The sequence below is a fragment of the Colossoma macropomum genome, unplaced genomic scaffold (assembly GCF_904425465.1).
Source record: "Colossoma macropomum unplaced genomic scaffold, Colossoma_macropomum, whole genome shotgun sequence".
Classification (NCBI taxonomy): Eukaryota; Metazoa; Chordata; class Actinopteri; order Characiformes; family Serrasalmidae; genus Colossoma; species Colossoma macropomum.
Window position 1 is genome coordinate 31,461,259 of NW_023494798.1, and position 13,133 is coordinate 31,474,391.

Here is a 13,133-nt window from a genome sequence, read left to right on the forward strand (position 1 = left end):
ATATCATCAAAGGATTCAGAGAATCTGGAGAAATCCCTATACGCAAGGGACAAGGCCGGAATTGGGGTTGTACAACATCACTATACTTCAGGATGTTTTCCCGATTCCCAATATGTGTCACAGTTTTCTTTTTCTAAAATTTGATTAGGCGACAATAAATAACAGGTAGTGATATGTTTAAAAAATACCATCAAAAACTTTAAATACAAAATAAATTTCATGTAAAAATCCCTAACAAATTCTAATATTCCTGATGAAAATTGAATCGTCACATAATGTGATAAATTATATCACTGTAGTGATAAATGTCATTTTGTCACTGTTTTGTCACTGTTAAAATTCAGTGTCGCTCAGTTATAAAGTGAAAAAACGCAGCAGTGCTATTTCTGCCAACATTCCTTTGTCCCCAGCCTTACTCTTGCTTCTTGATGACTTCGCGAGGTTATGATAGCAGCCTGAACTGCGGCCAAGAAATTTGGTCAGATTTGAACCTAACCTTTCTTTATCACAGTTATGGTGGGTATTTTTGGACGTTATTGTTTTGGTGCGAGTGACAGCCGGATCCTTTAATGCCAAGACAGGAATGATTCATTGCTGGACTGATGCCATTAACTATGTTAAGACTCTGTAATCCTGACATCCTGCTTATGTTGAATACTTTAATACGTGGTGTTTTTCTTTGCTTATTTATATATCGCTGTTTCGGAAGAAAACCTTGTTTTCTCCATTTTTGACATTTTTCAGTTTTTTACATAATTTGAAAATACCTGTTACCCTTTACATTGTGTGTTAATTTCATTATGAATAGACTAAAAGAAATGACCCAACATGACTTGAAAGAAAGTCTGGTTCCACTGACTTACATTAAAAGTAAAGTAGGTTTTTTCCTTCTCCTGTAAAGTTACCATTTTGGAGATACGAGGTTTCCGACAACAGCGATATATAAATTTTCCGTTAGTCCAGTCCTTTTCCTTAAGTGTTATTGGTATGAGAATGTTGATTTTATGCTAATTATGAAAAATCAGTAAAAAGCAGCATCCTTTCTCCATCACCCCCCCCATAACAGCAGAAACAGAGATGCTGAAGAGCTAATGTTAATGAGCTTCTGGCAAAGTGAATATCGATTCATTTTGACGTCTGTGTTTCTCAGATTACATTTAAGGTTGTTTTTGACACGAGTTTCGCACAAAACAACAAAATGTTCCCAAAGACCCAGACCCTGACTGTTAAAAGCAGGGTTGCCATGGTTACGCTGGGCCTGTAAATCGCTGCCTGTCGCAGAGCCGGGAAGCGTGTGCGAATGAGTCACTGGTGTACGCTGAACTGAACTGAGCAGGGCTTGAAGAAGGAGGGAGCTCAGAGGGTGAAGAAAGAGGAGATGCTGAATGGACAGATGGGCCCGGCCTGAAAAACGTACCAGATTTCTAATTTGGAGATCGATAATAAGAGTAGCGCCACAGTGCTTGACACTAAAACTATACTGTGACAAAAAGAAATGTAAAATGCTTGTCACTGTCTAAATACCAGGTGTTGTTTATTGGATTCAACACAGACAAAGATTCGGATTGTTACAGCTGAATGAACATCTCTATTTGTCGAGTTCAGTCAGTTTGTCAATATAAAATTGTTAAACAAATCTGTGTTCAGAACAAATTAAAAATGGGTGGCACATTTTGTTGATGCACAGAAGGGCCCATGTTACTGATTAAAACTCTTCACCTGTACATTTTAGATATGCTAATGAGAAAATCTCTGCCCGCTGAGTCACATTCGCCTGCACAGTTTGATTCACCTATAGCCAGAAGGGATGACACTAATGAGATATTTACCATGTTATGGTTTAAAAAACGCGCTGAAGTTTTGATGCATCATGCTGGAGGTGGAAAATAAGGCATAAATGTAAAGTAGTTTTCACTATACATGTTGTGAGATTTATTTTTTAGGCTTGGAAATTGGAATAAAGTAGTGCCGCATTTTTTAAATACTTTCAGACACTTTCAAAAACTAGGAATCCAGTGATTTGTATTCACCATTTCACACACTGTGCTGCGCTAAATCTAAATAAACAGGACTAATATTAACATCCACGATATGTTCAGAAATAACCTCCACGGTATGTTCAGAAAAGCATACTGTGACACCATTTATTACAATAATGATAAATACTGTCAAACCGCCCAGCACTGCATTGTGCAGTACTAGCCAGGTTCGTTACGGTAAAGCACGGTCCAGTCTAAGAGTGGTAATCTCCTTTTTTGGCTCAGGTACACTTGCATGGACGCTTGGTGGAATTGTCACATGCATAATCTTAACTTGGAATACATGTAATAAATAAACAATTAGATGGATACAACCATAAACAGTATTACAGAATGTTAAATGTAATGCTAAATGTGTGCGGTAGATACTGTTACATAGTTGAGGTGGGTTATGTTGTAACAGGTGCAGAGCTAAGAGCACTCAGCACCATCGGAAGCAGTGTTTTTCTTTCTTTATTATTTAGTTGTCATAAGTGAAGTTGTCATCTTATTTGTCATTTGTCATCATATTTAATTATTAAACACACCGCAAGGAGATGAAAAAATGTATCCACTGTGTAGTATTTGAGTCTTTTTTCTATTAGCCAGTGCAATTTTAAGATGCAGACGCTGAATAACTTATTCTACTAAAGTTAAAGAGCACAGCGAGTTTCACCTGCTCCCACACAAACTCACACACACCGATCAGGCATAACATTATGACCACCTCCTTGTTTCTACGCTCATTGTCCATTTTATCAGCTTCACTTACTGTATAGGTGCACTTTGTAGTTCTACAGTTACAGACTGTAGTCCATCTGTTTCTCTGCATACTTTGTTAGCCCCCTTTTACCCTGTTCTTCAGTGGTCAGGACCCCCATGGACCCTCACAGAGCAGGTACTATTTGGATGGTGGATCATTCTCAGCACTGCAGTAACACTGATGTGGTGGTGGTGTGTTAGTGTGTGTTGTGCTGGTCTGAGTGGATCAGACACAGCAGTGCTGCTGGAGTTTTTAAACACTGTGTCCACTCACTGTCCACTCTATTAGACACTCCTACCTTGTCATTCCACCTTGTAGATGTAAAGTCAGAGACGATAGCTCATCTGCTGCTGCACAGTTTGTGTTGGTCATCCTCTAGTCCTTCATCAGTGGTCACAGGACGCTGCCCACAGGAAGCTGTTGGCTGGATGTTTTTGGTTGGTGGACTATTCTCAGTCCAGCAGTGACACTGAGGTGTTTAAAAACTCCAGCAGCACTGCTGTGTCTGATCCACTCAGACCAGCGCATTGGTTGAGAAGCGTTCTAACCGTGCTGTTATTTCACCATAATATCACGGATAACAGGGTAAAAGGGGGCTAACAAAGTATGCAGAGAAACAGATGGACTACAGTCTGTAACTGTAGAACTACAAAGTGCACCTATACAGTAAGTGAAGCTGATAAAATGGACAATGAGCGTAGAAACAAGGAGGTGGTCATAATGTTATGCCTGATCGGTGTGTGTGAGTTTGTGTGGGAGCAGGTGAAACTCGCTGTGCTCTTTAACTTTAGTAGAATAAGTTATTCAGCGTCTGCATCTTAAAATTGCTCTGGCTAAAAGAAAAAAGACTCAAATACTACACAATGGATACATTTGTTATTGGTCATAATGTTATGCCTGATCTGTGTATACTCCAGTTAAAAGGAGCAAACAGGCCATTAGCAACCATGAGCGTTTTTTTTTGTTTTTTTTCAAATATCCAAGCTATTTAAAATATTCACAGTATATAGTCTTAACAGTATACAGTACAGTTTCTGCACCGCTTTTCATTTCACTTAACGTCCCGTCTATTTGAGCCAAACTTATAATAAAGCATACATAAGGCAAATGACAGAAAAATTAACATGACACCAGGTGAACTAGATTACTGAGGAAGAGGCAGGGCTGTCAGTCCTATAGTGATATTTAATGTGACACAGGTGCTTCTTGCTAAATGGGGTATTAAAAAAAAAAAACATCCCTTGACCATTCAAAACAGGGTTTCTGTTAGGATGAATGTAGTGAATTAGCTCCTCTTATTTCCAGTGTGAAAATACATTAAGATGAACTGGTTGTATTTCTGCTGTCGTGTTCAGTTTTCAGCATGATGTGCGTAAGCAGCAACATCTGAGTCATCAAACCAGAGCTGTGTTACTTTCTGTAAAGGAGCTGAAGTCTGTAAAACATGCTTTGCTGTCTCTAATTTTTAGTGTTCAGTGGGCTGTAACACTGTGGGTGTGAGTCACTTTGGCTAACCAGATAACCTGATAAGGGTTTACTGTCTGTTCAGTTTAAACATGCACATTGGATCCATTCCAGCTTCACAATGTGTTCCTCTTTTTGGTTCAGACTGCTAAGGCAGGAGAACTACTACTACTACTAGTACTATTTTTACCTACAATAATAATCATGATCATAATAATAATAATAATAATAATAATAATAATAAAACATTTTAGTAGCACGTCTTGAAATAAGTTTACAGATTTGCCTTTTGGGAAGATTAAACAAGTGAGTTTGAGACAGAAATAAAATACTAAGGAGCAAAAGACAAATAAATATAAAAATTAGTAAAGATATGTACTGTAATGTGCACCATCTAGAACATAGAGATTACAAAGGGAGAAAAAACTCAAAAACAAAAAGAATAAAACTTAAAACTACAGTAAGTTTTGGGGATTTGGAGACCTCTCTGGTGGAAGTTTGTAGCTGCACACTGCAGAAAATCAGATTTTGTCAGTAAACCGTTCAACACATTTAAATGCGCTTGAGTAGTCAGATAATGAGAACTCTGGGTCTACAGGAGTCAGGCAGTAATTGGATTTCTGCATTGCAACCAGCCAATAAACTCACAGAAGAAGACGTGACGTAAACGTGACACAAAACTCAAACTTCATGCCGCTGTTTAAAAACCATCACTCGACTTTACCTGAAAAAATTAAGGTGCATCATTTAGAAGATGAAGAATATTCAAATCCTTTATTTCTTGTTTGGTTTCAGTGCCGCTCCAATAGTGTTTCCACCGTGCACAGACTGAGAAATCCGATAGAAATCAGAGTAAGAGTTTCCATGCATTGAGAAATCTGATTACTGAGCTAAAATCCAGCTCTCTTTATCAGATTTCTAGATTGGACATGGTGTTTTCATGACCTTTTGAATAGTCGGATAACTGCAAAAATCCGATAATGATCGCATTATTGGGTGCATGTATACTCGCTCATTATGGGTTGAGCGGATGAATGTGATGATTAAAACAGAATTCAAAGAGAACTTGGACAAAACTTGGTGAAGGACGCATCTTCTGAGGATGTGAGAGCGTTATCTACTCTTGTGGTCAAGTCTTCATCAGTGTAATGTTGATTTTGCATTCATGACCTAAACATCGAGCTGGACCTTTTATTTTTGAGTCTGTGTGTGGCGTTAAAACGTGTAAAGACGTGTGACGTGGTCTGAAAAACTCCCAACCCACGCCTCTGACTTGAAATGATTAATTCAGGCTTTATAGGGTGACTCACAGCAGCACACGCTCACCATATTTTTCACCTCATATATATATATATATGTATGTATGTATGTATGTATGTGTGTGTGGTTTTATTTATTTTTTTTATTTTCTTTGTTTATTCTTTATATTTATACTCACCTGTTGTGTTTCTGATTTTGTTTTGCTGCAGGAGAAACGCAGTGGATGCGTTCCGGGTGAACGTTATCCACGCGCGGCAGCAGGTTCGCTCTCCCGTCACCAACATCGCCCGCACCAGTTTCTTCCACGTCAAACGTTCCAACATCTGGCTGGCCGCTGTGACCAAGCAGAATGTCAACGCAGCCATGGTGTTCGAGTTCCTCTACAAGATGTGTGACGTTATGACTGCTTACTTTGGCAAGATCAGCGAGGAGAACATCAAGAACAACTTTGTGCTGATCTACGAGCTGCTGGATGGTAAATTTATTCGCTCATTCATTTGTTCATTCAACTCTTGGCTACGTGTGATTTACGTATGATTACCTTCAACACAGGAAATACAGATGCTGACATTTAATAACGTCTTTGGTGTTGGCCGTTGTCGATTGTAGATGCTGTCTCTCTTTCTCTGTTCATGTTCCTTTTTTCCAGCATATTCCTGCTTTCCGTCATCCTAGCGCTGCGCTGTTTTCTCCCAAACAGGGGCTGGAGTTTCTGTCGTGCTGTTGTTTTTTTAGGTTTTGATTTTTATGGCTTGTAGATGAGAAAATCAAAACCTAAAGAAAATACTGCGCAGACAGTGCAGCGTCTCTACACGTCTCGGGAGTGATCAGTCTTAACTAGGCTGCTTGTGAAGAGAGTGGGTGTGTTGGGCAGAATGCTTCTTGACAGCAGTGTTTCGTGAGTGTCCGTGTGTCGGGTGAATGACTGTTCACTTGCTTGGCTGTTTTCCCGCTACTATAGAGATCTTGGACTTTGGTTACCCCCAGAACTCTGAGACTGGTGCGCTGAAGACCTTCATCACTCAGCAGGGCATAAAGAGCCAGGTGGGTGCAAGAAGAAAGCCGAGAGGTTATTAGTACTTATTTGCCCAGTTTAAAGTGATGATTTAGCCAAGAATCTAATTTAAACAACTTTCCCTTCACCCCAGATGCAGTTGATCACTCAGGACATGTTTGCTGTCTGACATTTTAGTTTCACGCTGGAGCTGTGGGGCTAATTTAATAAAATTAAGGCTTCAGGCGGCTGCTATCACTGTTTTTAGCTATGTATTGCACTTTTGTCCAGTTTTTATAGTTAACGGTATGTCATACAGCATCAGAAGCTACGTAATCTAAAAAAAATTGCCTAAAAACTTGACATGATTTGAGGCCAGTATCATTTAAGCAGGTAGTTAGCGCAGTGCTAAATGGTGGGGTATAAGCTTCTAATATTTGTTAGCTACAGTGCAAAACTAAAAATACTGGGACACTGAACATGCCTTGGCTGAAGGACTGCATTCATTATCGGCAGAAAATTTGTGTGTAAATTTGACTTTTGGCCGAGCTATCGCTTCAAATGCTAATTAGTGCTATTTATCATTTTAATTAGTAGAGAAAATTCACTTTTAATCATCAAAGTGTAACACACACCTTGAGCTTTCCGAAATATGTAAAGATTAAAGGTGAATTTTCTATCATGTGGTTATTTATTGTTATTATTAGAGTTGTTGTTATTTGTTAGTTTAAAAAAAAACTTAGTACAACATCACTGAGGAAAAAATTTGTCATAGCAAGTAGAATTAAAGTGAATCCTGGTTGCAGAGACTGTTGGAACGTGTCAGGAGAGCAGAGGACGCAGCATCTTTATTACCACTAAAAAACACCAAAAACCAGCTTTTTGATCAATTCAACTCAACTCAACTCAACTCAGTGAACGGGGGGGGGTGTGGGTTGGCCATGTTTTACATTCTACAATGACCAAATTTTGTAAACCACTCAAACTCACTAGGCTGCATGCTGACTAATGTAAAAATAAATGGTTTTGGGTTCCCCAGCTTGCCACACTGGCAGATCCCTTTAGGAAGCCTCTAGGATCCCTTTTGAAAAGAACGGTTCTTGAATGAAGTAAAGTAGCTGAAACAAGATGCTTGATGAACCCCAGTGAAGTAGTTAGATGTTCCTGCAAGAGCTTGCAGAGTTTTAAGGGTTCCTTCAATAACCTCATTATATGGGACGTTTTTAATGTATCTTTCAGTTCTCTAAATACCCTGTTGGACATTCGAGACACAAAGTTTTTACAGGGTTTTATTCTCCGTAATAAATGTAGTGACATTTTTGCATAACATGCAGTTTTTTTTGCATAACGTCTTTTAGATGCTACTGATGATTCATAAATATAACTTTCTTTTTTGTCATACTGAAAAAAATGCAGTAAACTGCTTTCATAAAAAAGGAGTAAAAGTTAGTTATTCACAGCTTTTCTGTTTTTTATTATAATTATTGAGTCAAATATTTGTTGCAGGCCTAATGTTTATGAATAATTACTGTATGGCTGAGCTTTACAGGCCACACATTCTCCGTCTGTGTATGTCGGTGAAGCTACTTTTGTGCCTCTTGTCATCGTAACTAAGCAAAGATGATGTTTATCATAATGTTTGCCTCAGATTTATCTTTGAAGGAGCCAACTGGTAGATCAGATTTCCTTCTGTTGTAACTGTTCTGTGGCCTGTTTGCTTTTGGTGGAGTTGTCAACTTAGTATGAATCACATTTTTGATTTAGCTCCTCAACACTGATGATACTGGGTTGCTTATGTTTGTGAAAGTGTTTGAAATGTCCTACAAAACCTTGAATTTGATTGTCACTATAAAATGGCAGTCCTGAAAGTCTGTTTTTCCTGAGATAGAGAAAATGGAGTCATTTGATTTGCTAATGTGTTTTGCTTGTTTTCTTTCCTTTGCCACACCTCATTGCCTGATCTGACAACTTTAACTGCTGCTTTCCAGCATCATGTGAGTGCAAATGTGTTACATCTGTTTTTTACTGTGTTATAAATATACAATCAAACCTAATTGTCTCTCAGTCAAACAAATGCTTTGACTTCACCTCTTGCTCTCTTGCCTTCAGACAAAAGAGGAACAGTCCCAGATCACCAGTCAGGTGACTGGACAGATCGGCTGGAGGCGTGAGGGTATAAAGTACCGCCGCAATGAGCTCTTCCTGGATGTTCTGGAGAGTGTTAATCTGCTGATGTCACCACAGGGTAATGTTCATCTTCTCTGCCTGTGAGCTAGAGCAGCATACTTTATGGTTTGGCTTTCATATGAGTTTTTCATATTTTTTCTTTCTTTCTTTTTTGCATTTTTTGAAAACCCTAGCTGCTCCTTACATTGTGTGAGCATCATTCGTCATTTAGGGGTGTAAAAAAAAATCTTTTTACATAATATGTATTGAAGTTAAAGCCAGTGAGAGACTGTGCATTTTTGGCATAAACATATACTTTTTATCTGCTCTTAGGAGCAAAACATAGTTTTATACGTTATACATTTTTCTTAAAAAACCTTTGACCCTTGACACCACATAATTGTCAATCCTTGAAACTCAAATGCAGTTTATATTAGTTTGGAGCTAATGGAGCATAAATAGCATTGGTGGCACACAGACGAGGATATTTCGGTAGAGTCTGGCTGCAGACATGCACTCTCTGCCACAATGACAGAAGCAGCCCGACGGCACGGTAACTTTTGGCTGCTGCTGCTTAGCGACGACATCACTTAATCCATTTTTCGTCCATAACGCGGCTAGAGAGTTACATTTAATGAACCTCCCTGTTGAAAAAAACCATAGAACCCATTAAAAGTGTCTGTTGGTTCCTGGTGGTTTTCAGTAGTCGCCAGTGGTATTCTGTGTTTTCCTGATGGGTTGATATCACGGTGTAAAGGATTCTGATCGTTTAATCAGGTGTTTTGAGACTGATTCCAGATACATTTGATCGTTTCCTAATGGCCTCTAATGGCAACCATCAAGCCAATTCCCGTTAGGAAGCAAAACCATCAGGTTTTATTCCTAACGGCCCTGCAAACACAGTTACTTTGTGACAGCGTACTGTTTCGGTGCCCACAGCGTCGTCTGCTTGGTGCTCTCTACACTGTCACAACGTTGAAATGTAATTCCTTAAAAAGTTGTGACAACGTTGTCTGACAGCTTTCTAGGAGGTTGTGAAAATGTTGACGAGACAGCAAAAGCAATCGGTACTACGCTGACTGTATGCTGTCACAACCTCCTAGAACCCTTAATAAGTTTTTAATCAATATTTCAGTTTTTGATAACCGGTTCTAATCGTCTTCAGCTTGGCTTTCATGAGTTTCAGTAGCCTTTTTGTTTTTTCTGCGAATAAACCCAACATTCATGTCTTTTCGTTGTGGTAGGTTTTATTTTGAAAGTTTCCATATTTAATTACCTTATTATCAGTATGGCAACGTTAATATACATTCAGTGTAACCCTTGTTGTCCAGCAGTCCGTGTTTCACTGTTTTTCCTCATAAAACCGACAAAAACACTGTCGTGGCAGAGCGGCACTGACATCATCATTAGGCTGGCAGTGCATGTCAGGCTGAGAGTGCATGTCTGCAGCCAGACCCTTCTCGGATATTTAGAGACCACCGAAATTTAAAGGCAAGGCACTGTGCCTCACATGAAGGGAAACCGTCAGATTGTTTAAAAAATACACATACTTGCTATGTGTGAAAACATAAGACTAATGAGCTGCTTCGTTGCTGTTTTGTATTTTTGGCCCTGGGCTTCCCACAGATATTACACTCTTCCAAGACTGAAGACTTAGAGCCTTTTCCTGCTACTCTTTCAAAGTTGCCATTTTAAAATAATGAGAGCATAACTGAGAGAACAGCTGTGAACACTGCAGCATGATTGGAACAAGTGTATGCGTGTTGTGTTGCAGGTCAGGTGCTGAGCGCTCACGTCTCGGGCCGTGTGGTCATGAAGAGCTACCTGAGCGGAATGCCCGAGTGTAAGTTCGGCATGAACGACAAGATCGTCATAGACAAGCAGGGTAAAGGGGGCACCACTGATGAAGCAGGCAAAAGGTGAGGTTGTTTAACCGCCGTCTGATCCTTAACACGTATTGTGTAAGTCCGGCCTTTGTGAAATTTATGGATGTGTAAGACTGAGATTTGAGTGAACTGTAGAGTTGAGAAGTGCTGAGATTTGAAAATTATTGATAGATCTGATTTAAATATACTGGTAGACAATGTTTTGTTTATATGAGAGAAAACAGTCTCGTTCTGTAGGCCTAACTTCGCTCCTTTAAAAATCTACATTTTGTGGTTTCACGGTGGCGTGAGGAAGGTTCCTGCAGCACTTGGCGATTAAACTGGTTAAATTTAGCTTTGAAAGAAAATTTCCTCAAAAACCATAGTTTTGCACTTAATCTCGTGATTGCTTTTCTTTCATTGTTTGCACCTAGAGGTTGGGAAAAATAATTGATTCCAAGATTCATCACTTTTCTCTCTTGAAAGATTCTGCATCAATATAAGAACGCCCTAATAATACTTATTTTATTTCAAAGATTTATGCATGCAAAATAAATATAAACAATATACTATATAGTAAACTGTGTAACACAAAGAACCAAAATATAAAAATTTAGTTTTGTTTGTAATTTAAACCTAGTGCATCGTATATATCGTCGCTGTCCAAAGAAAAACATGTATCTCTAAATTAGTAACTTTACAGGAGAGGGCAAAAACGTTCTTTACTGCTAATGTAAGTCAATATAAATAGTTTTTTCTAAGCAATTTTGGTGCATTTTTATTGGTCCATTCATCATGACATTTTCACACAGTGTAAAGAATGGCTGCCGTGCTCAAATCTTGTAGAATAGTGAAAATCGCAAAAAATGGAGATGCATGTTTTTCTTTGCACAGCGACAATATGCTACATTCTGATTCAGTCAAGCTGACAATGCTTATGAAGATAGATACAGGTAAAACATCAATGTAAGTGATTCAAATAAAAAATCAGAAATCTAACTGAATGTAGAGATTCTCACCCTTAACTATACACTGATCAGGCATAACATTATATCCTTGTTTCTATGCTCATTGTCCGTTTTATCAGCTCCACTTACTATATAGGTGCACTTTGTAGTTCTACACTTACAGACTGTAGTCCATCTGTTTCTCTGCATACTTTGTTAGCCCCCTTTTACCCTGTTCTTCAGTGGTCAGGACCCCCATGGACCCTCACAGAGCAGGTACTATTTGGGTGGTGGATCATTCTCTGCACTGCAGTAACACTGATGTGGTGGTGGTGTGTTAGTGTGTGTTGCGCTGGTCCAGCAGTGCTGCTGGAGTTTTTAAACACCTCAGTGTCACTGCTGGACTGAGAATAGTCCACCAACCAAAAATATCCAGCCAACAGTGTCCTGTGGGCAGCGTCCTGTGACCACTGATGAAGGACTAGAGGATGACCAACACAAACTGTGCAGCAGCAGATGAGCTATCGTCTCTGACTTTACATCTACAAGGTGGAATGGCAAGGTAGGAGTGTCTAATAGAGTGGGCAGTGAGTGGACACAGTGTTTATAAACTCCAGCAGCTCTGCTGTGTCTGATCCACTCAGACCAGCGCAACACACACTAACACACCACCACTACGTCAGTGTTACTGCAGTGCTGAGAATGATCCGCCACCCAAATAGTACCTGCTCTGTGAGGGTCCATGGGGGTCCTGACCACTGAAGAACAGGGTAAAAGGGGGCTAACAAAGTATGCAGAGAAACAGATGGACTACAGTCTGTAAGTGTAGAACTACAAAGTGCACCTATATAGTAAGTGGAGCTGATAAAATGGACAATGAGCGTAGAAACAAGGAGTCATCTAAAGACAAAAATTTAATTGTTCAGAAAACTGAAATTATCACATCTCCCAAGCCTTGGGAACTGAATTTGTCATCGGATCACCTAAACCAGCAAAGCGAATGTGTAATTCAGTCAAGCTTGCGTACAAATCACTATCGAGTGAGGATTTATACACACAAAAGAAACAGATTTTTATGAAGCACATTTGTTTGAAATCTGCTGTGAGTACAGTCAGTATGCGTGATGTTATTGAAACCCCCGTCTTGTCCAGCATTGTCACCCTTTTTTTCCTGTGTGGTTGTGCTGGTAAGTGTCTAAGTGCTAGGTTCTCTTCTGTTTCTCCTGGAAGTGGCAGTGGGTTTGTCCTTTGGTTCATCCTCTGTTTTGTTTTGTATTTGTTTTTGTTTTTATTTTGTGCCGTTTTCTCTTCTCTCTCTCTTTGCTGGACTTCAGTGAGTTGGGGGGCAGGTAGCGTACCTCTCACTCCTGACCTCACCCGGTCTGCCATCTGCATATCGTCCTGTCTTTACTGTGTGTAGAACTGTCTGGTGTGTTTGTGTCATGCCATCGAAAAGTCTCAGTAGGAAATAGGCTCTGTGACAGACCTGACTTGACTTGACTTGCATGGCATGACACTTGTGTTGCCTCTATTTGTACTTGAAAATGAGTGTTAGTAAGGTGAGTGAGGTCCATCTTTGTTTATTTGTGGCCTGTTTCAGAGGTTTAACTTTTCTGAAATCATGAATTCATCTGTCCTGTCCTTCTGTAAAACTAG

General features: G+C 39.5%; 1 protein-coding gene across 2 annotated transcripts in view; it reads left to right on the plus strand.

Annotated features, from left to right (window-relative positions):
- ap2m1b (adaptor related protein complex 2 subunit mu 1b) overlaps positions 1-13,133 on the plus strand; it is a 28,283-nt gene that overhangs the window by 6,763 nt on the left and 8,387 nt on the right. For both annotated transcript variants that reach the window (XM_036584916.1, XM_036584917.1), the window contains exons 3-7: positions 5,715-5,980; positions 6,467-6,549; positions 8,488-8,493; positions 8,609-8,744; positions 10,440-10,584. In XM_036584916.1, the coding sequence (XP_036440809.1) occupies positions 5,715-5,980; positions 6,467-6,549; positions 8,488-8,493; positions 8,609-8,744; positions 10,440-10,584 (636 nt within the window). The remainder of the gene's footprint in view (positions 1-5,714; positions 5,981-6,466; positions 6,550-8,487; positions 8,494-8,608; positions 8,745-10,439; positions 10,585-13,133) is intronic.